Here is a 27,585-nt window from a genome sequence, read left to right on the forward strand (position 1 = left end):
TCTGAGAGTCTTGCTCAAAGCCTCCTAAAACCCGCTGCACCTCTGTCTAAGAAGTAAATTTCATGATGTTTCCTATTTCCCAGTACTCGAATGTGTTCTTGGGTCCAGCTGCCACTTTGATCAGGTTAGATCTATGCTTACATCACAGCTATTTATTTATGTATGTCATTTGCAAGATTGCTTGGTTTAAGGTTTCATAAAATAAACTGAATTGCAGAATATGATTTTGAAATATTAATAAAAAGGAATTTGAGTTATTCAGACTCTAAGTAGCGGTTTTGGCACTGGAATTCTAACCAGGGCATTTTTTTTCCACATTTACATGGTGTATTTCAGTCTGTCAGCTTTTTTCCCACCTGAGTCAGCCATTCAGCGTTTAGCTGTTTGGCGTAGATGTGGTTCTAGTGAAACACAACAAACTGTAAACTAACCATCAGCAAAACTCATCAGAAAAGCATCTGACAACAGATTTCACACAAGCACTTTATCAGAAACATTGAACAATTTTCCTCCAGTGTGGCAACATTTATATTTGCAAACAATTCAATAACTTCTCCAGGGCCACTGGCAAGCCTAGCATCTCACATTACGCTTGAGACGGTAGCAATCAGCGTTCTCCCAATGTGCTCTTAGGAAGTATAATGCTGGCAAGATTTATTATAGAATGTCACCAACTCAATATTATTCTGTCCCTGTATCAGCTTTGTACCAATAAGCTTCTTAAGAAAGGTAATTTCAGTTTAACTGGAGCTTACAATAGATCTTTTCTAACAACCAGGGCAGATAGTGAAGTGGCTATGAGGATATCTGCTGTTAAGCCTGCATGCAAACCCATGAATTGAAAAGTTGAGCATAGTGGGAATAATGTTCTGAGCTGTATTAATTTCAAAGCAAGGACTATTGTAGGAAAGGTGAATGAGCTTAGTCTATGGATCAGCATTTGGAATTATGATAATGTAGCCATTAGTGCAGGAGAAGCAGGATTGGCAGCTCAGTGTTCCGAGGTCTGTTTTTTTTAGATATGAAAGAGCTGGAGAGATAAAAAGGGGGCGGGGTGGTGTTACTAGTTAGAGAAACTGTCATGGCGGTGCCAAGACAAGACAGACAAGAGAGTTCTTCGACTGAGGCTAGCTGGGTTGAACTGAGGAATAAGTAAGGACTAATCACATTAATGACATTATATTCTACATTATACAATAGTCAGTGGGATTTAGAACAGTAAATTTGTAGAGAGATCACAGACAGTTGCAAGAAACATAAGGTTGTGATAGTAGGTGATTTTAACTTTCTACATATTGACTGCGACTCCCATACTGTTAAAGGACTAGATGGATAGAGTTTGTCAAATCTGTTCAGGAAAGTGATCAATACATTGTGTTCCCAACTACAGACTGTGTATTACTGGAACAAGACAGGGAGGTGACAGAAGTTTGTGTAGGGGACACTGCAATTAGTGGTTATAATTCCATTAGTTTTAAGATAACTATGGAGAAGGATAGGTCTGGTCTGCAGGTTCAGATTCTAAATTGGAGAAAGGGCAAATTTGATAGTGCTGGCAAGGATCTGGCAAGTGTAGATTGGGACAGGCTGTTTTCTGGCAAAATGTACTTGGTAAGTGGGAAGTCTTCACCATTGAAATTTTGGGAGTACAGAGTTTGCATATTCCTGTCAGAATAAAAGGCAAGGCTAACAGGTGTAAAAAACCTTGGTTTTCAAGAGATATTGAAGCCATGGTTAAGAAGAACGAAGAGGTACATTGCAGCTATAGACAGCAAGGAAAAAATGAGGTACTTGAGGAGTATTAGAAATGTAAGAAAATGCTTAAGAGGGAAATCAGGCAGGCTAAAAGAAAGTGGATGTTAAATAAATGAGAATCCCAAAGAGTGAAAAGATAGCAAGGGACAAAATTGATCCTCTTGAAGATCAGTGGGGTCATCAATGGATGAAGCTGTAAGAGAAGGGAAAAACATTAAACGGATTTTTTGCATCTGTATTTACTCGGGAGATGGACATGGAGCCTATAGAAGTGAGGCAAAACAGCAGTGAAGTCATGCACAGTGTGCTGATTTTAGAGGATGGGGTATTTGCTGTCTTGTGGCAAATTAAAGTGGATAAATCCCCAGTGCCTGAAAATATGTTTCCTTGGACCTTGTAGGAAGGTAGTGCAGAACTTGAAGGATCCCTGGCAGAGATATTTAAAATGTCCTTAACCACAGGTGAGTTGCTACAGGATTGGAGGATAGTCCATTTGATAAGGTGTCACACATGAGCCTGCTTAACAAGATAAAATGATGGGGTGGTAAACTGGATTAGTAAGTATGCAGATGATACTAACGTAGCTAGCATTGTGGATAATGAAGTAGGTTTTCAGAGCTTGCAGAGAGATTTAGGCCAGTTAGAAGAGTGGGCAGAACGATGGCAGATTGAATTTAATGCTGATAAGTGTGAGGTGCTACATTTTGGTATGACTAATCCAATTAAGACATACATGGTAAATGGTAGGGTGTTGAAGAATGCAGTTGAACAGAGTGATCTAGGAATAATGGTGCATTGTTCCCTGAAGGTGGAATCTCATATGGATAGGGTGGTGAAGAAAACTTTTGGTATGCTGGCCTTTATAAATCAGAGCATTGAGTATAGGAGTTGGGATGTAATGTTAAAATTGTACAAGGCATTGGTGAGGCTGAATTTGGAGTATTGTGTACAGTTCTTGTCACCGAATTATAGGAAAGATGTCAAGAAAATAGAGAGAGTACAGAGAAGATTTACTAGGATGTTACCTGGGTTTCAGCTCCTAAGTTACAGGAAAAGGTTGAACAAGTTAGGTCTTTATTCTTTGGAGTGTAGAAGGTTGAGGGGGGACTTGATAGAGGTATTTAAAATTATGAGGGGGATAGATAGAGTTGATGTGGATAGGCTTTTTCCATTGAGAGTAGGGGAGATTCAAACAAGAGGACATGTTGAGAGTTAGGGGGCAAAAGTTTAAGGGTAACACGAGGGGGAATTTCTTTACTCAGAGATTGGTAGCTGTGTGGAACGAGCTTCCAGTAGAAGTGGTAGAGGCAGGTTTGATATTGTCATTTAAAAAAAATTGGATAGGTATATGGACAGGAAAGGAATGCAGGGTTATGGGCTGAGTGCGGGTCAGTGAGACTAGGTGAGAGTAAGCGTTCAGCACGGACTAGAAGGGCCGAGATGGCCTGTTTCCATGCTGTAATTGTTATAAAATCCTCTTGCATTACAGGAAAGATACTGGCATGGATAGAGGAATGGCTGTCAGGCAGGAGGCAGTGAGTGGGAATAAAGGGGGCCTTTTCTGGTTGGCTACCAGTGACTAGTGGTGTTCCTCAGGGGTCAGTACTGGGACCACAATTTTTCACATTCCTTGTCAGTGATTGTGAAACATAGAAAACCTACAGCACAATACAGGCTCTTCGGCTTACAAAGTTGTGCCGAACATGTCCGTGCCTTAGAAATTACTAGGCTTACCTATAGCCTTCTATTTTACTAAGCTCCATGCACCTATCTAAAAGCCTCTTAAAAGACCCTATCGTATCCACCTCCACCACTGTTGCCGGCAGCCCATTCCATGCACTCACCACTCTCTGAGTAAAAAAAAATTACCCCTGACACTTCCTCTGTACCTACTCCCCAGAACCTTAAACCTGTGTCCTCTTGTGGCAACCATTTCAGCCCTGGGAAAAAGCCTCTAACTATCCACACGATCAATGCCTCTCCTCATCTTATGCGCTTCTAATAGGTCACCTTTCATCCTCCGTCACTCCAAGGAGAAAAGGCTGAGTTCACTCAACCTATTCTCATAAGGCATGCTCCCCAACCCAGGCAACATCCTTGTAAATCTCCTCTGCACCCTTTCTACACCCCTTCCACATCCTTCCCATAGTGAGGCGACCAGAACTGAGCACAGTACTCCAAGTGGGGTCTGACCAGGGTCCTATATAGCTACAACATTACCTCTCGGGCCTAAATTCAATTCCATGATTAATGAAGGCCAATACACTGTATGCCTTCTGAACCACAGAGTCAACCAGTGCAGCTGCTTTGAGCATCCTATGGACTCGGACACCAAGATCCCTCTGATCTTCCACACTCCCAAGAGTCTTACAATTAATACTATATTCTGCCATCATACTTGACCTACCAAAATGAACCACTTCACACTTATCTGGGTTGAACTCTATCTGATACTTCTCAGCCCAGTTTTGCATCCTATCAATGTCCCACTGTAAGCTCTGACAGCCCTCCACACTATCCACAACACCTCCAACCTATGTGTCATCAGCAAACTTACTAACCCATCCCTCCACTTCCTCATCCAGGTCATTTATAAAAATCACAGAGAGTAAGGGTCCTAGAACAGGTCCCCAAGGCACACCACTGGTCACTGACCTCCACGCAGAATATGACCCATCTACAACCACTCTTTGCCTACTGTGGGCAAGCCAGTTCTGGATCCACAAAGCAATGTCCCTTTGGATCCCATGCCTCCTTATTTTCTCAATAAGCCTTGCATGGGGTACCTTATCAAATGCCTTGCTGAAATCCATATACACTACATCTACCGCTCTTCCTTCAGCAATGTGTTTAATCACATCCTCAAAAAATTCAATCAGGCTCGTAAGGCACGACCTGCCCTTGACAAAGCCATGCTGACTATTCCTAATTGTATTATACCTCTCCAAATGTTCATAAATCCTGCCTCTCAGGATCTTCTCCATCAACTTACCAACCACTGAAGTAAGACTCACTGGTCTATAATTTCCTGGGTTATCTCTACTCCCTTTCTTAAAGGAACACCATCTGCAACCCTCCAATCCTCCAGAACCTCTCCTGTCCCCATTGATGATTCAAGGATCATCGCCAGTGACTCAGCAATCTCCTCCCTCGCCTCCCACAGTAGCCTAGGGTACATCTTGTCTGGTCCCAGTGACTTATCCAACATGATGCTTTCCAAAAGCTCCAACACATCCTCTTTCTCAAGATTTTCAGTCTGCTGCAAGTCATCACTAAGATCCTTTTCCAAAGTGAATACTGAAGTAAAGATTTCATAAAGTACCTCTGCTATTTCCTCCGGTTCCGTATACACTTTCTCACTGTCACACTTGATAGGTCCTATTTTCTCACATCTTTTCCTTTTGCTCTTCACATATTTGTAGAATGCCTTGGGGTTTACCTTAAATTTAGATTTAGATCATGGGATTGATGACTTTGTGGCAAAGTTTGCAGATGATACAAAGATAGGTGGAAGGGTAAGCAGAACTGAGGAAGCAATCCAAATGCAGATGGGCTGAGACAAATTGGAAGAATGGGCAAAAACATGGCAGATGCAATACAGTGTTGAGAAATGTATGATAATACATTTTGGTAAAAGGAACAAAAATGCAGACTATTGTCTAAATGGAGAGAAAATTCAAACATCAGAGGTGCAAAGGGATTTAGGAGTTATTGTGCAAGACACCCAGAATGTTAATTTACAGGTTAAGTCTGTGGTAAAGAAGGCAAATCTGATATTGGCATTTATATCAAGGGGAATAGAATACAAAAGGAGAAAATGCTTAGGCTTTATAAGACACTAGTCAAGCCACACATGGAGTATTGTCAACAGTTTTTGACCCTATATCTCAGAAAGGATGTGTTGTCATTGAAGAGAGTCCAGAGGAGGTTCATGAGGATGATTCCGGGAATGAAAGGGTTAACATATGAGAAGCGTTTTGCAGCTTTGGGACTGTACTTATGGGAATTTGGAAGAATGTGGGCATATCTCATTGAAACCTATTTAGAGGGTAAGGTGGATAAGGTGGATGTGGAGAGGATGATTCCTATAGTGGAGGGTATCCAGAACTAGAGGGCTCAACCTCAACAATGAGGGCTGACCTTTTAGAACAGAGGAAAGGAGAATTTTTTTTTTATATAGCCAGAGAGTAGTGGATTGCTCTGGGACAGACTGCAGTGGAGGCCAGGCACATGGTTATGTTTTAAGGTGGAAGTTAATAGTTTTGTAATTGGTCAGGGCATCAAAGGATATGACGAGAAGGCAGGTATATGGGGTTGAGTGAGATCCAGGCTCAGCCATGATGGAATGGTGAAGCAGACTCAATGGGCTGAATGGCCTAATTCTGTTCCTATGTTTTATGGTGTTATGGTCTTAAAATTGTTCTGCTGTTTAAGAAGGGCTCTAAAAATAAACTGGGGAGTAAAAGGCTGGTGAGCGGATATACAAGTATTTGAATAGACAGAGGCTGATTAGGAATAGTCAACATGGCTTTTTGTGTGGTACATCATGCCTAAACAATGTTATAGAGTTTTTTAAGGAGGCTACCAAGAAAATCAATAAAGGACAATGGATAATGTCTAGTTGGACATTGGCAAGGCATTTGACAAGGCCCTGATCAACGAGGTTCAATCACTTGACATTCCAAATGAGGCTGTAAATTTGATTCAAAATTAGCTTTGTGGGAGAAGAAAGAGAGTGAAAGTCGATGGTTGCCTCTCTGACTGGAGGCCAGTGACTAGCGGTGTGCCACAGCAATCAGTTCTGGGCCCATTGTTGTTTGTCATCAATCTCAACACCCTGGATGATAATGTGGTTAACTGGATCAGTAAATTTGTGGTTAACACCAGACTGAGGTTGTAGTGAGCAGTAAGAACTAGACCAGCTGGAAAAATGGCAGATGTAATTTAATGCAAACAAGTGTGAGGTGCTGCTGTATCACTCTATGACTCTACGTCTCTAACCATGCAAGCTAGTAGCACCTACTTACAATTTAATTTTAGTTATTGGCTATTGCAGGGAGTGTTGCACAGACAGTAAGTGAAGACTGAACTCACAGTACATACACTGAGGAGAGATTGAAGATACCAAGAAGAGGAGAAAAGCCTTAAGCATGAAGAAGAATACCAAATCCATAAGACCATAAGACATAGAGCAGAATTAGGCCTTTCAGCCCATTGAGTCTATTCCATCATGGTCAATTAGCAGGAGCCAGAGATTAAATTTGTAAAAATATCGCAACACTTTTGGAACCTCAGCTGGTACGACAGGAAACAAAATTTGGAGCCATTCCACTTCACGGCCAAACAAGAATTCCATTGTGTAAAAAAGCTGGAGATATCCTTCTCACTTTTGCAAAATGATACCATTGTCATTCTCCAAGGCACACTTCAGAAATGTGTGTCTACTGTAATAGCTTTACTGTTATTGCAAAAGCTGCTTCAGTGCCAACAGAACAGAAGTAAAATATGTTCACTCCGCTTTCAAATCAAGTCTGGGGTAACTATCCATAACAATATTTCAGCTATTATTAAGTGCAGTGAAACCATATATTACAGTCTGGGCTAGGTGTTAACATGTAGAACACAAATCCAAAAACAATTTTTCCAAATGTTTCCACTTATGTTTGTTCCTTCTATTTCCCAAAGAATGTACCACAAAGAAGATAAGGTTACTTTATTCTCCATACCTGGAGGGTCAGGGAAACGGCACTCCCCTGTCATCGGGTTAAATTCCTGCATATCGTCAGTACAGACGCAGAGGAATGAGCCTTCCACGTTTTCACAGAGAGCCTCTCCACACACGTTCCCGAGTATTTCACATTCATTTATATCTGGAAAATATTGCAGTGACCATGTTAACTGAGTATGGGGCAGATCTGTTCCCAAGTTTCATGAGGGGCAGAAGTTTGGTTGCTTTGCAGTATTTAAGGGGCACTTCATCTCAATCCCCCTCTCCCACTGCCACCAGTTTCACAGACAGCCCTCACTGCTGTTTCAGTACCCTGCTGTTCAGGGCTTCCTGGGCCACTTAATTAATGGTAGAGGTTCATGGCATAAAAAAGGTTGGGAACCCCTGCTCTAGGTCAATATGCCCATTAAGTAATGGAGATAAGCACCTGGAATATTTTAAAAATCAAACAACATTACTCTGCCACAAAGGCCACTACCAGCACCTAGTACTGCAATCCCATCTATCCCTTTCAAATGCTCTTTTCCCCAAACCCTGCAAATGAGTTAGTTGTAGAGTAACCCAATTTTTTTTCCATTTCATATGCCCATGTTACTCATGACCATTAATCAGGCAAATGGTGGAGTGGGAGGCATCGTCTTCACATGAAGTGCAGAAAGAAAGCGCATTGCTTCTGTGCTCTTTCTAGTGACGCTGTCTGACAGATGGAGATAAAGCACCTCTCTCCCCTTCAGTCACAGTGCAGAAGGTAACACTGGAGGTAGAGATGAGTGGGAAAAATACAAAAGGAATTGCTCGCAGAAATGTGAATAAATGCTGAGCTTAAACAGATGCACTGCTATTTATTCCACTTCATCACATGCTGGAGTACATTTATTTTTCTTTAAATGCTATTGTCACCCAGGAGGCCATATTGTTCCAAAACCAGCAGCTATCAGCACAAGATCTTCAGATTGTAAAATTATATCAATAAGCTCATCTATTTTTGGTTTACAAACAGCAATAAATAAGCTATTTTGAGCTTGATATTAAAGTTTGAACTATCCATGGAAAGTTCTATTACACTGTTTCTGAAGTCACATGCAGCACAGAGACTGATACCACTTTAAAGTTCAAAGTTCAAAGTCAATTCTATTATCAAAGTACAAATATGTCACCATATACATCTCTGAGATTCATCTTCCTGTGTGCGTACTCAGGAAATCCATCAAATGAGAATCAATGAAAGATCAACCAGAGTGCAGAAGACAACAAACTGTGCAAATGCAAATATAAATAAATAGCAATAAATAACAAGAACATGAGATAATGAGAAAAAGATTCCTTAAAGTGAGATCATTGGTTTTGGGAACATTTCAATGATAGAGCAAGTGAGTGTAATTATCCCCTTTTGTTCAAGTGCCTGATGGTTATGGTGTAGTAACTGTTCCTGAACCTGGTGGTGAGAGTCCTGAGACTCGTGTACCTTCTACCCGATGGCAGCAGTGAGAAGACAGCAAGATTTGAGAGGTGGGGATCTCTGATGATGGATGCTGCTTTCCAATGACAGCATTTCATGCAGATGTGCTCAATGGTTGGAAAGGCTTTACCCATGATGTACTGGGCCAAATCCACTATCTATTGTACAATTTTCCATTCAAAGGCATTGGTGTTTCTATAACACGCTGTGGTACAGCCAGTCAATACACTCTCCACTACACACTTATACAAGTTTGTCAAAGTTTTAGATGTCATGATGAACCTCTGCAGACTCCTAAGGAAGTAGAGGCACTGCTGTGCTTTCTTCACAATTACATTTACGTGCTGGGTCCAGGATAGCTCCTCTGAAATAGTAACACCCAGGAATTTAAAGTTGCCAACCCTCTCCACCTCTGATGCTCCAATGAGGACTGGCTCATGGATCTCTGGTTTCCCTCTCCTGGTCTATAATCAGTTCCTTGGTCTTGCTGACTAAGTACTCTGGTATCATAAAGCTTCAGGCCAATTGGAGGAAGCTCAAAGCCACAGAGCAGCAATAGGCTATTTAACCCCAGAGAATGTATTCACAAGGACGGTTGATCTAACCTAATTCCTTGCCTTTCTCTGCTCCTCTACTTCCATCCCCTAATCCCTTTATAAACTATCGTTATCCAACTTAAAATGAACAACTGACCAAACATGAGCCTGGTATTTTCAAACAAGAATTCTAAGTTCCTACCACTTCTGACTAGAGCCAATGGAATTGTTCCTCTCCAGAAGATCCTTAGCAACTTGAAAAGTTCAATCAAAGCACCCCTGGATGTCAGCCAATGGAGCTAAACTTCCAAAAGAAGAGCAAGGGCCAATAAGGAAGGAGTGGGAAATAAGTGTAATGATAACATTGTGACAGAATACCAAATGAAATTTTATTAATGAGGAAATTATGCATAATTGTGCATATTACTGTTGAAAAATAACTTCCATGTGAAATGCTTCTTTTAACCTACAGTTGCTAAGACTATATTAATCTATTTCTGCATTTCAAGCTCGCCTGCCTAATATTGGGAAGGTTCAGGCATAACTTTTTGCAAACAAACTCAACAGCTGTGAAAGAATTTCCTCCTTTTCTCTGACCCTCTCAGTCGGTCTGGTGCTTCTTGAGGCAGGTGCTTTCTGTCTTTGAAACCACCTCTGACCTCAGTCACTTTATTTACTTGAGAGATGATGCTCTGTGACAGCTCCATGCAGGGCAGGGCAGGGGCCCTGAGCTTCCCTGAAGGAAGCCCCAGCTTCGACGTGTACTTTGATGACACAATGTGGGCACTTCAGTCACTCTGACCGGAGACTGTAGCTTGTGAAGTGACACACGGGCAACAAAATGATGGACAGCCTGTTATACAGTGTTGCAGGATGTAATTGGAGCATTGGGATTTCACACTTGAGATATACACAGCTTGACAGAATGAGAAGCATTTAGCCAGTGAAAGCAATTTTTTTCTTTAACAGTCTGCACAACACGCCAAATGTCTAAAGTGCGTTTTGCTTGAGGAGGTATTTTATCAAACCATGCAGCGTGCGCATATCAGACACCAGACGGTATATCCGGCTGTAGGTATTTTGTGGTCACCCAGTTCTCAGCAGACTTGAGGAGTTTTATCCTGCAGATTTACGTTTTCTTCCCTTTTGTTTTTTTAACAAATAAATTCAGCTTTCATATTGGATTAATTCTGCTTCATAAATGTCAGGAAGTAAATTTCATTTGACGAGCTGTAGCAGCAGCTGCAGCGAGATACAAATTAACAGCCACTTCATGTTTAATAAGCAGGTTCTTTTCTCTCCCCTAAAGTATTCAATTACTGTAGACTTAAGACGGCTTTTTAAGATCGCTATACTCCACTAAGTGTTTCCAATCCCCCTTGCCAAGCCCAATATAATTCTGAAAACCCTTCCCCTTTTCACAATTTTCCAAAAACTACACTCTAAAAGGAATGATTGGATCTTGACCTAGCTGGCATGAATGCCAAGATACAAATGTTTCTCATTCCCCCCCCCCCCCCCCCCACCACCAACAGTCTTGTGTTGGAATGAAAATCTGTCAAGAATCCCACTGGCTGTGATCTATAGGAATGCCTGGTTCTGTCTTCTGGGGCTGAGCAATGACACTGCAAAGGCAGACGACGAAGAAAGGTTACCTGGACCAGGAACTGTGGAGAAACGATCTGAACACTGGACAGGCTCACTGACTTCATACTTAAAATTAACATCAATTACCCATTGTGAAAAGAATGCCAAATGTATACACCCTCTGCACGTGAACTGCTTCTTAACATTATTTAGCAAGGGGAAGCGCTGGACAGGTGCTCACTATGCTCCTGGCCAGTATCTGACTCATACCTGCTTAGTGTTTGGTTGGGAGACCACCTGTGCAGCAAACCGGCTGCCCGGGCCAACAGATCATCTCAGTAGCAGCCTGAATTCATGCCTGAACAAGAAGCACAGTCACACTAGACATGCTTTTAAAAAAATACATACTCTTGAAAGAGACAGCTCTAGTTTTGAGACCCTGCCTCCCTAGTCCTTGACTCCCGTCCAAAATGAAACAGTGCTCCCCACGTACTTCAACTGTTTCCCTTCTTATCCAGTAAGTGGCAATCAATTTGCCCCTTAATCTTCCACATTCCACAGAAGACAACCCTAGTTTGAGTAACTTTAGCCATCTATCATCTCCACAGATCTACACTGCATTCTCCACTTAGGTGCAGTTTCCAGAACCATTCACAGTGCCCTGGTGGTCTGACTATACTCACCCCTTGTTTTCAGTCCTGAATACAAAGGTCACTATTATATTGGACTTTAATTACATTCTGTGCTTGCCCATAACATTGTAATGACCTTTAGAGATTTATCTTATTCAAGCCTCTTTCAATTTTCTTTACGTAACCCGAAGAAGCAGAGCTTAGGATGGTGGTGCCTAATATCGACTCCCTGCTTGCATCTTTGGGAACAGTTCTATTTCTATCTTTACTATCTCTTATTTTCCTTTTCAGGGTTCTTTCGAAGAGCCTGACCTGGAGTTACACACTGACTTCGATTCTTTGCGGGGACGGCACCCGCTCTCAGGGCCTCACGACCGGCCGCTTTTCGATACGCCAAGGATGCGGCCTGGAAGGCTAGCACACCTTCAGGGTGCCGGATTTTCGTGGCTCTGGAGGTGGGCGGACTCGAGGCCGGTGCCGGCGCCTGGTGTGTTGTGGGAGACGGAAGTTTGAAAGCAGCAAGTTGGCTGCTGTCTGTGCGCCCAGAGACCCGAGTTCTTTGCCCACAGAGCTCGGGAAAAGCGACGCAACAGATTTGTAACACCATAAATTAATGAGTTGTTTTGTTATGTCTCCTCTCTCGCTGTGAAATGGGGACACCTCTTTTTCCCTTATTAGGGAGGGAGAGAGCCTGTGGTATGTCGAATTACCAGGTGAATGTGTCGCCTCAGGGTACTGCAAGTCTGTGTCTTTATCGATGCTTTGCCGCATGCTTGAGTGCTCGAATGGGGGTGCAGATACATTTTTGCTGGCAGGGGAGGGGGGCTGTTGCTTTGCTGCTGCTTATGTGTGGGGGGGAGCTGGAGAGGGTTTGGGGTTCTGACACTTAAATGTCATTCATTCTTTGGGGTACTCCTCTGTTTTCGTGGATGTTTGCAAAGAAAAAGAATTTCAGGATGTACATTGTATGCATTTCTCTGACATTAAATGTACCTATTGATGTGCTTAAGATCTTTGAGTATTTATACTGGTGACGGTTAATTTCTATATTTTCATTTGCAGAGCTAGCTATGACCATCTTATGAGAGAAGCAGAGGCACAGAGCAGGAACAAAATTGAAGAAATCCTCTACCATCTCATAACGGTATCTGGACTGGTCAAAGAACACTGAGGCTGTCTACAAGAAGGGTCAGAGCCGACTCTATTTCCTGAGGAGACTTTAACATCTGCCGGACGACGCTGAGGATGTTCTACGAGGCTGTGGTGGCCAGTGCTATCATGTTTGCTGTTGTGAGCAGGGACAGCAGGCTGACGGTAGCAGACATCAACAGAATCAACAAACTCATTTGTAAGACCAGTGATGTTGTGGGGGTGGAACTGGACTCTCTGACGGTGGTGTCTGATAAGGGGATGCTGTCCAAGTTGCATGCCATCTTGGACAATGACTCCCATTCACTCCATAATGTACTGGTCAGGCACAGGAGTACATTCAGCCAGAGACTCATTCCACTGAGATGTAACAATGAGCGCCATAGGAAGTCATTCCTACCTGTGGCCATCAAACTTTACAACTCCTCCCTCAGAGTGTCAGACACCCTGAGCCAATAGGCTGGTCCTGGACTTATTTCCACTTGGCATGATGAACTTATTATCATTTAATTATCTCTGGTTTTATTTTGCTATATTTCTACTCTATTCTTGGTTGGTGCAACTGTAACGAAACCCAATTTCCCTCGGGATCAATAAAGTATGTCTGTCTGTAATAAAGAAAAAATATCACAAGCCATGCGAACAAGATATAACCTTTCCTCATTGTGTGATTTTCTCTCTGCTCCAGGCTTCTGGCCATACCTAGCCATCCTTTGTGTCCATTCTCACTGTAACTTGCTTCCCTTCCACATCAGGTTGTCATAAAAATGTAAGCTCACTGCATCCATTGCCATCTGCAGCGCCTACAGTACCCACGCTGATCCCATATGCCTACATGAGGCCTGGGTCCCTCTCCTCCCTCCTGATCCAAGTACCTGTTCAACCACCTTGTAAACTTTGAAATAGTATCTGCCTCGACTGCCTCCTCTTATTGTTGAACTTGGATGAGAATGGACAAGGGTGGTTGGTAAGTCTGTAGATGATACTAAAGTAAGTGGTCCCAAAGACAGTGAGAAATTATATGATAAATCTTGATAAACTAGGCAACTGGGCTGAAAATGGAAATGATGGTCAATAAGTGGGAGATACTGCATTCTGGGAAATTTGACTTTTCACAGTCTTGGGGCTTGTAGAACAGAGGGACCTAACAGTACGAGTAATGGCTCCCTTATAGTGGCATCAGAAGCAGAGAGAGTAGGGAAGTTTGGCATACTGGCCTTCATCAGTCGGGGTTGGAAAATTATATTTTTTGTGAGACTGCACTGGATTATTGTGCATGGTTTTGGTTTAGTCTGTTAGAGGAAAGAAGTCAATAAGCTGGAGAGGGTGCAAAGAAGATTAACGAGAATGTTGCCAGTGGCGGCTGCGTTGTAGAGATAGGTTTGGTAGGCTAGGACTTTGTTCCTGAGGGTTGACTTTATAGAGGTGTATAAAATCATGTGGGGCATAGATAGGGAGAATGCATACGTCTTATCCCCCCACCCCCAGATAAAAGGAATTGAAACTGAAGGGCAAAGACTTACGGTAAGAGGGGAAAGATTTTAAATCATACCTGTAGGGTCATTTTTCACACAAAGGGTGCTGCTTATACATAATCAGCTGCCCAAGGAAGTGGTTGAGGTTAACACAATAACAATGTTTAGAAGATACTTGAACAGGTACTATACATGGATAGTAAAGTAATGGATAGCAACGGCCTTTTCTCCTTGAAGCGACGGACCTGATAGAGGTGTATACGATGATGAGAGGCATTGATCATGTAGATAGTCAGAGGCTTTTTCCCAGGCTGAAATGGCTAGCACAAGGGGACATAGTTTTAAGGTGCTTCAAAATAGGTACAAGGGGTATATCAGGTTAGTGTTTTCACACAGAGAGGTGGGTGCATGGAACGCACTGCCAGCGATGGTGGTGGAGGCAGATACAACAGGGTCTTTTAAGAGACTCCTGGATAGGTACATGGAGCTTAGAAAAATAGAGGGCTATGCAGTAGGGTAATTCTAGGTAGTCTCGAGAATAAGTTACATGGTCAGCACAACATTGTGGGCTGAAGGACCTGTAATGAGCTGTAGCTTTCTATGTTCTATGTAAAGGTTAATCAGCCAAGTGGAGGCAAATGGGACTAGTTTACATGAGTAACACACACAAAATTCTGGAGGAACTCAAAAAGTCAGGCAACATCTATGAAGTGTAATAAACTGTTGATGTTTCAGACTGAGACCCCTGATCAGGACTAACTTGAAAAACTCAGCAGAAATTGTTCTTTCTAATCCAGTTCAGGAAATTTAATAACTCAAGGCACATTCTGAACAATTTTTATTCAGCTATCATTGAGTGTTGTGACCAGCTCTATCACCATTTGGTTTCCAGCCACCTCCTCTTTCTCCAAGTCCAGGTTGCAGTGAGTGGTCTTTTCAATGGAGAAGATCACTGGAGATTCAGCTACTGACATTAAAAGTCCTGTTCATTGCCAGAGCTGAAAAAATTACTGCTGACTCCACCCACCCTAGCAGTCACCTATTCATCAGGGAGACGCTGCAAGTCCATCACCAACAAGCCTAAGCGTCATCTCTAAAGCTTCTTCCCTGGAGCTATCAAACTTCTCAACAAAACTCACTCAGGTGTGATACCCTAACCATCCCTGCACAACATCTGTTAGATGGTCTTTCGTGCTCTCCTTCTGTTGATAACTATTGAGTCTGTTCATATGTTCACACTTACTTAAGTTTGATTATGCCACAGTTGGAGTACCGTGTCCAGTTCTGGTCGCCTCACTACAGGAAGAATGTGGAAGCATTGGAAAGGGTACAGAGGAGATTCACCAGGATGCTGCCTGGTTTAGAGAGTATGGATTATGATCAGAGATTTAGGGAGCTAGGGCTTTACCTCTGGAGAGGAGGAGGATGAGAGGAGACATGATAGAGGTATATAAAATATTAAGAGGAAATCGATTGGACAGCCAGCGCCTCTTCCCCAGGGTACCACTGCTCAATACAAGAGGACATGGCTTTAAGCTAAGGGGTGGGGAGTTCAAAGGGGATATTAGAGGAGGATTTTTAACTCAGAATGGTCGGTGCGTGGAATGCACTGCCTGAGTCTGTGGTGGAGGCAGATACACTAGTGAAGTTTAAGAGATCCTAGACAGGTATATGGAGGAATTTAAGGTGGGGGGGGTTATATGGGAGGAAGGGTTTAAGGGTCGGCACAACATTGTGGGCTGTAGGGCTTGTACTGTGCTGTACTGTTCTATGTTCTATTATTGATGTTTGCACATGTGACCATTCTGCTAATTGTTGACTGCTCATGGCTGTTTGCTCTGTTGTCTTGTAAATTGCTGGTTATTATTGTGTCGTCTGTAATGGTATTGTCCTGTGCTTTATGCCTGGCACGGAACCACAATCAATTCTGGTACGTTTCACATACTGGCAATAAAATGATTCTGATTCTGAACTTACCTGGATATCTTGGTAAGTATGGATGAATCAGGCCGAAGGGCCTGTTTCCAGGCTGCATTACGCTATGGTTCTGTACTCTCAACATAAATGACTCCATCCAAAATATATTTTGCAAACAACTATCTCCTCACCATGTGTTACAGATTTCTAGTCAATAAAGCATCCATCCATCACGTCCCTCTACCACTCATCACTCAAGCAATTTTGGTCTGGTGTGGGGAGGGTGAGGGGTCTACTGCACAGGATCGATATAAGTTGTAAACTTAGCTCCATCATGGGCACTAGCCTCGTAGTATTCAGGTCACTTTCAAGGAGTGATGCCTCAGAAAGGCAGTGTCCGTCATTAAGAACCCCCATCACCCAGGTCATGCCTTGTTATCATTGCTACCATCAGGTAGGAGGTACAGAAGCCTGAAGGCACACACTCAACAATTCAGGAACAGCTTCTTCCCCTCTGCCATCTGATTTCTGAATGGACACTGAACCCATGAACACTACCTCACTGCTTTTTTATTTCTATTTGTGCACTACTTAACTAATTTAAGTACAGGTATTTATATATACTTACCACAATTCAGATTTTTTTCCTAGTATTACGTATTGCATTATACAGCTGACATAAAGCCAAAAAATTTCATGATATCTACCAGTGATAAAAAAAACTGATCCTGACTGATTCTGAATTCAGTTCACCGACAATCCTTGTTTCCCTTGTGTCTTAGCCTTCAAGAGCACCCTACAATATGGAGTCTTGTCAAAAGACTTAGTAAAGTCTATTAGGACAACATCTAACACCTTGCCTTCACCACTCTCCTTGGTTATCTCCACAAAGAAGTGAGTGAGGTATGATTTCCCCTGCACGGGAGTTGTAGTTTATTCTAAGTCTGATAAAAGCATCCCATGGAAAAGATTAGGCACTCACCGGTACACCCGTCCCCATTCATTTGATCCTTAAAGCCCTGGTCACAGAGGCAGCGGTAGGATCCAGCTATGTTTTCACAGAAGCCGTGACTGCCGCATGGTTTATCATTTGTGCATTCATCGACATCTGCAGGTAAGATATTACAATGGTCAGTCTCGCCCTGGTAAAAAACGTGGTCACAATAAACAGTAGGATTTATTTTCGCGGTAAAAGGAAGCTGAAGGCAGTTGAAGGCTGCAACAGGTTGGAAAAGGTGACTTAGTAACTTGTTGGACTGAAGGTTCAAAATCCCAGTCAGAACTGGAATTAAGATTAAAATTCAAAGACACAGCAAATATTTCTACACATCCTTAATGACCAGAGTAATTACTTCTGTGCAACAAAAGAGCAACCTTGAGAATCAGCATCATTAGTTTAGTTGATGGCCAGATGGAGCTGTGGACTCACAGGAATTTGAAATTGCTGTGACGGTGAACAATTGACATTTAATTAATAAGTTAATTCCAACAAAAAAATTTTTTTCAGATTACTTTCATTTAAAATTGGCCTCTACAAGGAATAAGGCAATAGAAAATTAAGAACTAATACAGATTGGTTCCACTTCAATAGTATTAAACAGACAAGACCCTCAAATAGCTTTGATTACATATTCTAATGAGATGAGTTTAATATGTATTATACAGTACTGTGCAAAAGTTTTAGGCACATATATATAGCTAGGATGCCCAAGACTTACACACAGAACTGTAGTAATACTATGTAGTGCACTGTACTGCTGCAACAAAAAAAAAATCATGACCTGATTCTGATATGGGTCTCCACTGTGGACTGAGAGTGGGAATGGGGCAAGGAAAAGGGACTTGTGCTTGGGTTAAGGAGAAGGGAGCAGGAAGCACCAGAGAAACATTCTGTAATGATTAATAAACCATTTGTAATCAAACCTGGTGTCTTAGGGTTGGGAGTATCTGCACCCATCCACACCCGTCCTGGCATTCCTTCTCTGCTACCTGCCCCACATCCAGCCTGCAGTGCTCCACTCTCCCCCTTCCTAACGCCCTTTGCTTCTGCCAGATTTACAAACTCGCTCTCCACTCCACATTGCCAAATACAGTACTGTGCAAAGGGCTCACTATGTGCTTAAGACTTTTGCACAGTACTGTATTATTTGTAGTTTACTGCAAATGTGCCTTCCCTGCACCATTTCATCCAATATAATGCAGCAATGTCAACGAGGGCAGCTCACTGGATCCCCTTGTGAGTAATAAAGAGGCAGTCCGCGTGGTGGAAGCTTCCAATTGTACTGAGTTCTTCAGGATTTTGCACTTAAAAGCAAATGGTTTAAGCTGCGCCATTTGGCAGCAGTCCCATGGCAGGGATTCCTTTCTGCAAAGTGTCTGGCACTGTCATTGCAACAAAGCTGCCACGTGGATGGAGAATGAGTGGAGAGCAGCAGAGCGTATGAATGCATAAAGAAGCTGCGGTGGGAAGGTCAGGAAAACTCACGCCAACACTCACGGCATTATTCCTTCCTTTGCACTATATATTTATCTTTTAACTTGTAGATTTTTATGTCTTTGCACTGTACTCTGCAAAGCAACAAATTTCACATTGTAAGCTCAAGAAATTCTGTAGATGTTGGAAATTTTGATGATCACAGACAAAATGCTGGAGGAGCTCAAAAAGTCGGGCAGCATCTATGGAGGGTAATAAACAGCTGATGCTTCCGGCTGGGATCCTTCATCGGGTCTGGAAAGGAAGGCGGAAAAAGGAAGAACGCAGTACACACAGCCCGGGTCCAATTATTGCCGCTGTCTGTAAGGAGATTGTTATGGTTTCCACGTAACTGCGTGGGTTTCCTCCAAGTGCTCCAGATTCCTCCCACAGTCCAAAAATGAACTGGTTATAGGTTAATTGGTCATTGCAAACTGTCCCATGATTAGGTTGAGATTAAATCGGGAGATCGCTGGGTGGTGTGGCTCGGAAGGAGGGAAGGGACTGTTCTGCACTGTATCTCAATAAAGAAACGAAAAAGAAGATGGGGTGAGGGGAAGGAGTGCAAGCTGGCGGGTGAGGGTGAGGGGAGATCAAGTAAGGAGGTGGAAGGGGATGGATGTAAGGGATAGATATGAAGAAGGAGGAATCTAAGAAGAGGACAGTGGACCATGGAAGAAATGAAAGGAGGAGGAGAACTAGAGGGAGATGATGGGCAGCTGAGGAGAAGGGTTGAGAATGGAATCACAATGGGAAATGGAAAAAGAGAGAAGCAGGGAGGGAGAGAAATGTATTTTCATGCCATCAGATTAGAGGCTACATAGGCAAAACATGGAGGTGCTTCTCATCCACCCTGAGTTTGGCTTCTGTGAAGACATGTCAGAATAAGAATGGGAAGTTGAATTGAAATGGGTAGCCTCTGGGAGACCCTTTGCAGTGGATAGAGCAAAGGTAGTCAACACATCACATATGATATTGCATCTTATCTCAGTCTTAATAAATCAGATTCTGATTTCAAAATGTGTATTTCTTCAACAGCAGTTCAGAAATCTTCCTCTTGACACATTTACCATTCTGTCACAAGTGCTTTTTAAACTGTTTGAGCTTGAACTTGCAGCTGTTTCTGGAATCATGTCTAAACCAAGTCCAAACGGTTCTAATTTAACAGTAAATTAAAATCAAGAAATGCAAATGCTAGAGGGCTGAGTTAAAAACAGGAAGTTTTAGACACACATTGCAAGTCAGTTAATGTTTCAGGCCAAAACTCTTCACCAACTCTGACAGTTTTTGACCTGAAACAACTCTTTCTTTTGCCATCGATGCTACCTGACCAGTCGAAAATTCTCTTTTCAGTTCAATAAAATCATCGATGTGTGATTGTTTTAAGACTTACTGTAAACTTTACTGTAAACAAATACACAACCCCAGCAGATTCACAGGCAAAATATTGCATCACCTGGAAAGACTGTTGGGGGCCCTAAATGTGGATGAGGGAGGAGGTGAATGGGCAGGTGTAGCACTCTGGTCACTTGCAGGGTAAGTGCTGGGAGGGAGGTCAGTGTGGAAGGATGAATGGAATCATGGAAGGAGCAATCCTTGTGAAAAGTGGAGATGGGGGGAGAGCAGGACATATTTGATGATAGAAGGTGTGAAGAATGATGTGTTGGATGTGGAGGCTCATGGGGCAGTTGATAAGGACGAGAACTTTATTACTGTCAAGGCAGCGGGAAGATGGGGTGAGCGCAGATGTTCAGGAAATGAAGAAGATGCAGATGAGGGCAGTATCAGTGGTGGAGGAAGGGAAATCCTGTTTTTTGAAGAAGGAAGACATTCATTACCACAGGCAGCTATGAAGGCCAAACCTTTACATATATTTAAGGTAGAGTTTGATAGATTCTTGATTGGTCAGGGCATGAAGGGATACAGGGAGAAAGCAGGAGATTGGGGCTGAGAGGAAAACTGGATCCCCTTCTGAAATGGCGGAGCAGACTCGATGGGCCGAATGGTCTAATTCTGCTCCTACATCTTATAATCTTACCTTATGGACATTTCTGATATCCTGACAAGGAAAGCCTCATCCTGGTGGAGACGAAGGCAGGAGACTGCTGCTGCGTGGTTTCTGACTAGCGTCAGTCGTGTGCACATACATGGTTGTTAGACACTACATTGTGCTTAGAGCGACCAGTTCTTAAATAGATTCAGTTGCATGTATTTGTTTTCTAACAAGTTAAGAATTCCAAAGCTATCAACAATCATCTTGAAATGAAATGAAAATGGAGATTTGAAGGATGTAATCGTCTAAAGCATTTATGAAGGCAGTCCATTATCAGCACTAGGTGTCTATGCTGATTTTGTTCATTTACAGTCAATCATAAGAACAAGGCAGATGAATTCTTCTGTTGATAACAATTAGGATCCGTTCTAAAGTACTGTAAAGTACTGTTCTAATTTGTTCTGTATTTCATTTAAATTGATTATTTTTACCCAGTTAAATGGTAATTTGTCTTTATTATATCTTTTACTTATTTCCATGAAAATTCGGCTCATTGAGGTTGATGCACCATCAATAACTCTCTCTGAGACGTAAAGGCGAGTTATCGGCTTTTATTGACTGGAAGAAGGAACAAGCAGCAATCGACCACCATCCACCATGCTACATCCTGAAGACTGAGAGGCCGCGCTCAGGCCTCAATCGCCTTTATACAGGGGTCCATGGGAGGAGCCACAGGAGCAGTCAGCGGGGGGCGTGTCCAGACAGGTATATGTAGTTCACCACAGAGGTGCCACTTAATTGAGCCAAAATGTACAGGTCCCAATGTGTCCCAATTAACTGGAATTCTACAATATTAGGTAAATGACTTAACACATAGTCAAAGAGGCTGATTTTCAATAGTATTTGTAAGGAGGAGATGGAGGTAGAAAAGAGTTTTAGTGAGTAGATGCAAGAGTTGAGTGCCTTGGCACTTGAAACATGGCAGCACGTGTATCTGGAGAATAAGCTGAAAACCAAAATTAAAGGAATGCAGAGACTGTCGGGGACAGAGGAGGTACAGAAACAGGAAGGCAATTTGAAAACAAGAACGAGAGCTTGAAGTTCACAGTAGACAAAGTAGTTAGCAAGCAAATGTGACATAGGTAAATAGAAGTTGAAATATGTTAGGACACAAGCAGCAGAGCCTTAATATCCTCAAATTTACTGTGAAGGGAATCAGAGAAGCTAGTTGTACATGGAATAATGGAAGCCATGGTCTGTAGGGCCTGTAACACTTTTAACAACAAAGAAGCTGAGGTCAGGGTAGATCAAGCACAACTGGGAAGGTGGAAATAAGTTTAGGAAAATTGAAATCCTTGAACACAAAACACATAATCAGTGCAAGAAGATCTGGTTTACATCAGGAGTGAAATTATGTCACTCTGTAAGTGGCAGTTTAACACTGACTGATGTGATTCACTAATTGTGGTGATGCTTTCACACAGCATCATTCATTTTGCTATGAAGTGGTTCCTCTTCTCAAGGAAACTAAACGGGTCAGGACAGCATCAAACTGACCTCCAGTCTTTGAATGTATGACCCAAAAACAGCTGCTGACTTATAACACAACCTGCAGGTCTCAAAGCAGTAAAGATTGGCAACTCACTGCGTGGGAAATCATACTAATCAGACAGAGGATAGGAACATACAAGTTACATCCAGTATTTCAAAAGCACAGGTTCAAACAAGGGCAAGAATTATATTTAAGAAAAGCAATGATTAATGATTGGGTTAGCAACATCAGTCAGATATCACTGGGAGAATTAACAACTTCTGTTCTCACTTAGATACGGGAACACCTAACATATGCTGGTGCTACTGTGCCATAACAACACTGTCACAAATTACGCACACCTTACAGGAGACTGAGGTCCCACATGTTCGCTCAGGGACAAAATACCAGCGCTATAATTAGAGTCTGAACACGTAATTTCTCCCTGGGTAATATCTTATCATTATTTTATTGCCCAAGAGCAGGGAATGAGCCGATGTTTGGCCAATTTAAGAACAGAGCCAAAAATATTAAAATACTCCAAAATATAGAAAATTAAAAGGTTCGTGCCTCATTGGATAAAGAGTTTCAACATGCACATAAAAATTCTTGAGTTTGAAGTGTGGTCTAGAAACCAGTGTGAAATGAGCCATTTTCGCCCCGCCAGTTATAAAATGGATGGACAACCATCAAGGAAAATCCCACCGACACCTGCTGACCAACCCTCTGATGTTAAATGGCCACTGCATATGTATAAACATCATAAGGATGAAATTGCTTCCGAGATAGTTTTTGCAAACAAAGTTAACAGGATTGTACTACAGCCAACTAAAATGATCAGAAAGATCCTCTCCGCTACTTTTTCTTTCTGAAAGGAACTTAACATCTTTTTTATAGCCTTAACTGTGATCTCATTTCCCATGGTGAAGGGAATGTTCTGTGAGGATGGTCAAAAACAGTACAAGGACTTTCTGTATGCAAAGGCCACAGCTGACTTAGAAAATACAGACAACCTTGATCCTGGGCCCAAACTCACATCCTTTCTACATTAATCCAAATTGGCCCAATTTGACCACTTCCTAAGAAACTATTAATATATTTCAGATGCAACTGTTGCAAAACTGAAATCATGTCTTGGACAGGATGGGGGCCTATGTATCTGGTGCTCCCAGGGGCAGGCGAGATGGTGAGAAGTTATGTGTCCAAAGATGCACCTTCTGAAATTGCAGGGAAATAGGCTTTTAACTCCAGCAATGTGATTTTGGGTGACTGTCAGAGGAGGGAATTTCCCCTATTCTGCAACGAACTGCTCTATAATCCCCACCAGCACACTTGGTGGTGTCTGTCAATGTTGATTGACTCTCTTTCAATTTTGATCTGGGATTGGAAGCAACTCCCCTTACTGTGGCATCACGAAGCTCTAGTGGAGCGATAGCATAAGCTTTTCACTCAGATGCTGATGCACCATCAATAACTCACACTGAGACGTAAGGTGAGATATCGGCTTTTATTGACTGGAAGAAGGAACCAGGAGTGAGTGTCTATCATACAATGTCTTGGAGACTGAGGCCGAGCGTCAGGCCTCAGATCTCCTTTATACAGGGGCCTGTGGGAGGAGCCACAGGAACATTCAGCAGGGGGTGTGTCCAGACAGGCACATAGTTCACCACAGATGCATGATGGGGTATGGGGAGAAGGCAAGAGATTGGGACTGAGAGGAAAATTAGATCAGCCAGGCTGAAATGGCAGAGCAGACTTGACAGGCCAAATGACCTAATTCTGCTCCTGTATCTAAAGGTCTTAATGTAGACTCCTCTCCATATTAACGATGTCTACTTTACAAAGAAGGGCATAACTTCAACTCAAGTACTATACAAGCCAGGGAATGGATATTACTGTCTCAGTTACAGATCCTTGTTTAATTTTATTTAACAACCAGAGTAACGTTATAGAATAGATTGCCAACGTTCCTGCAGACTGCACACCTGAACATTTGCAAATGCCCTTCTCTCTAATTTAAACTGAACTAACCTACAGTGACAAAATTGCTTTCCATCTCAGGGTGGCTCCTCACAGGGAATAAATGACCTCTTGTCACTCAAAAGGTGATGAATTTAGCTGGGATATTTAGAAGTATATAAAAAAAAGAATTTGACTGAGAGATTTAGGATTTATAAAATGAATTCACAGGCAAGATGTAAAGAAATGTTTCTTTTTTTTGTGAATCATAAACACCACCTTCTCTAACCCTTGACCTTTCCCACTCACCTGTCACCTTCCAACTAGGCTCCTTGCCCTCCCCCAACCTTTTTATTCTGGCGTCTTCCCCATTCCTTCTCTGTCCTGAAAAAGGGTCTCGGCCCAAAACATTGACTGCTTATTCCTTTCCATGGATGCTGCCTGACCTGCTTAGTTCCTCCAGCATTCTGTGTGTACTGCTTTTATCTTTATTTTGCTTTGGGGAGAAACAAAAAATAAGGCGTTATAACATATAACCCGGATCAACCAGTTTCAAAGGTAGGAAGCATCATCAACTAAAATGTGGTAGAAATGTTAAGATCTTTCTCATAAAACCTGTAATTCAAAGCACAATCAATAATGATTTTGCCACTATGTTGAAAAATAAATGTGCTAGGTTTTCTAAAATTGACTCCTTCTAGCTTAGGCCACAGACTTATCAGTCACCCCTCGTATAAATTTTAAGTATGGTGAATCTTTCTGCCTCCACTACACTATCAAACAGTCAAACCCAGGTCCTGATTGATCTTGGGGGAGAAAAGCTCACCTCCCCCACCCCCAAATCTAAATCTTCTGGTCATTCTACTAAGGGAAGGGGTCCACCTTATTCAGCCTGCGTAGCCCACTCATAACTTTGAACACCTCTTTGACATCATTTCTCAGTGTCCTTTGCTCTAGAACAGCAGTTCACAACCTGGGATCCACTGAGCTTTCAGTTAATGGTAGAGGGTCTATGGAATAAAAAGGTTGGGAACCCCTGCTCGGGATTAAGCATCCATAACCTGAACGGCCTCTCTTCAAAGCTTTAGTTCTCTAGCTCTGGCCAACATTCTCATAAATTTCCTTTGTAGCCTCTCCATTGCTAATAGGAGTTCACAGCGATATCAGCCACGACCTCAGTCAACGATGGCTGAGGCTTCAGAGCTTGCATGGCCTACTCCGATCCCTGCATTCTCGTGGCAGAGTGCAAGGTGGTTAGATATTGACAGCAGAGGCACTCTCCTGCAGAGATCCGTACACGCCGACCAGAGGAGTGGGACTACTGGCTGCTTTCACAGCTACCTTAATGAAACTTTATGACGTAACAGCAGCTGAGAAAAACCCAGTGTGTGCAGGGTGGAAGGAGAGGCCTGTAACCAAGAGGAGGGAGATCATGGGTCGGAGGAAGAAGAGAAGGTATCAATTGAGTACTGTGATTAATTCTGCCACTAAAATACTGCCATGTCATATTAATGAGTATCTCGATCAAGAATGCACAAAAACTACACCCGAGTTCAAGCCAAGGCAGATCTTGAACTTTTAATTAAGACAATTGAATGCTGGTGTTTGTTTAGGCTAGGAGACTGCTGACCGTGAGCCAGCTCCGAGTATTTACATTGCTAAATGCTGATCCCTCAGGAAGCCAGATTTAGTAACACAAGCACCAGTAACAGATTTCTGGACTCCAGGCACCCAGATTGACCTGAGAACCTCTGATATAAAGGTATAATATAAAGATATAATCTGATGAATGCTAGCATTCTAGTCATGAGATGTATTTCACTGTCTGCAGTCTCTGCCTATGGTTACAGCCAGGAGGTCAGACTTTCCAAAGTGTGGGTGTCAGATGGTGTGGTAAGCGTACTTGATCATGGTCAAGTACGTTGGTTCCTCTGTTTCCATGGATATGTTGGAGATACATTGTTGTTTAGACTTCTTCAAGCTGGCCTGGTTGGCATCCCCACGATGATAGGGAAGCAACAGGGTGTGCTGTTTCCAACCTGCTGATCGCAGTGTCACCTCCTCCAGCTGGCCTGAGGTGGAATGTACACCACTACCAGGATGGTGGTAGAAAACTCTCTGGGCAGATGAAAAGGACAACAGTTGATTCCTAGATGTTCTGGGTCAGGTGAGCAGGACTGAGACAGAACTGCCACATACATGCACCATGATGAGTAAATCATTAAGCATACTACATCTCCTCTACTTTTAAAAGACTGAACTATCCTGTCCATGTGGAGAATGGTGAAACCAATGGGTTGTGGCACCGCATCTGAAATGGTAGGGCATGGCCACGTTTCCGTGAAGCAAAGTACACAACAGTCTCTGATTGGTAATGTTTACTCTGAGGAAACTGCAGCACTCAACCTCTCAACATCAGCACATTTGAAGTGGACAGAGGCCATGTGCATAGCCCCACACCATCATCCCTTCCTGAAATTACTGTCCAGCTCCTTTGTTTTGTTGACATTCAGGGAAAGGTTGTTGTCATGGTACCATGTAACTAGGACCTCCAACTCATTCCTGTACTCGAATTCATTATTTGTGATACAGCTCACAAAATTGTTATCGTCTGCAGATTGTAGATGGAGTTGCAGCAGTAGAATAAGGGGCTGATGATGGAAACAGCCTGAAAATGTCATTTGTTGTCTGGGGTCCAAGGGAATTTTTAATGGTTTAAAACTATAAATATTATTTAGGAAGTGCAGATTGCAATTTCTTCATTGATTTTTCATTTACACTGCAGCTTTTGCCATAATCAGATATGCAATGTACAAATGTTATGGTCCTTATTTAGCATTTTCTAAAATGATTCAATGTGTAATTGAAAACTGTGTTTCTTCTGTCCTACCCTGCCATCTTTGGAGATTCTTTATGGGGTCATTATGGTTGCTTAAAACATGACAGCAACCAGTTTCAGAGACGGAGAAATTTTCACCAGAGATACTGCTAAATCTTTTGTGTTTTAGTTCTTCAAATTCAAAGTGATGTTGCTTCAGCTGTTATGAATGTACCACAGCTCTGAGGGGCCTAAGGGCACGGGGGAGCCCCCTCCTTTGTGAGAATCACAAGAGCATTATTGGGTTGGGTCAGAGGACCCAGGAAATGAGAGAGAGACATGGCCATTGTCTCCTGGAGACAACATTTGTGGATTGGGGACTATGCTACGTGCAAGCCCTCGGGCAAAGTGGGCTGGTTGAGAGAGAGATTGCATCACCCCAACCTGATTGATACCTACTACCCGGCGAATTAGGATAAAAGGGGGGGCTGTAGGGACAGCCCCTCAGACGCACCAGAAATGCTAGCAATCCCGTAATAGCGGGAAGCCATCTGAAGGAAGCCACGTGCGTTC

At 42.6% G+C, this 27,585-nt stretch overlaps 1 protein-coding gene across 3 annotated transcripts in view; it reads right to left on the minus strand.

Annotated features, from left to right (window-relative positions):
• ltbp1 (latent transforming growth factor beta binding protein 1) overlaps positions 1-27,585 on the minus strand; it is a 416,523-nt gene that overhangs the window by 79,557 nt on the left and 309,381 nt on the right. For all 3 annotated transcript variants that reach the window (XM_059985624.1, XM_059985626.1, XM_059985625.1), the window contains 2 exons: positions 17,221-17,346; positions 7,482-7,625 (listed from right to left, as the gene is read on the minus strand). In XM_059985624.1, the coding sequence (XP_059841607.1) occupies positions 7,482-7,625; positions 17,221-17,346 (270 nt within the window). The remainder of the gene's footprint in view (positions 1-7,481; positions 7,626-17,220; positions 17,347-27,585) is intronic.

Source organism: Hypanus sabinus, chromosome 12 (assembly GCF_030144855.1).
Source record: "Hypanus sabinus isolate sHypSab1 chromosome 12, sHypSab1.hap1, whole genome shotgun sequence".
NCBI lineage: Eukaryota > Metazoa > Chordata > Chondrichthyes > Myliobatiformes > Dasyatidae > Hypanus > Hypanus sabinus.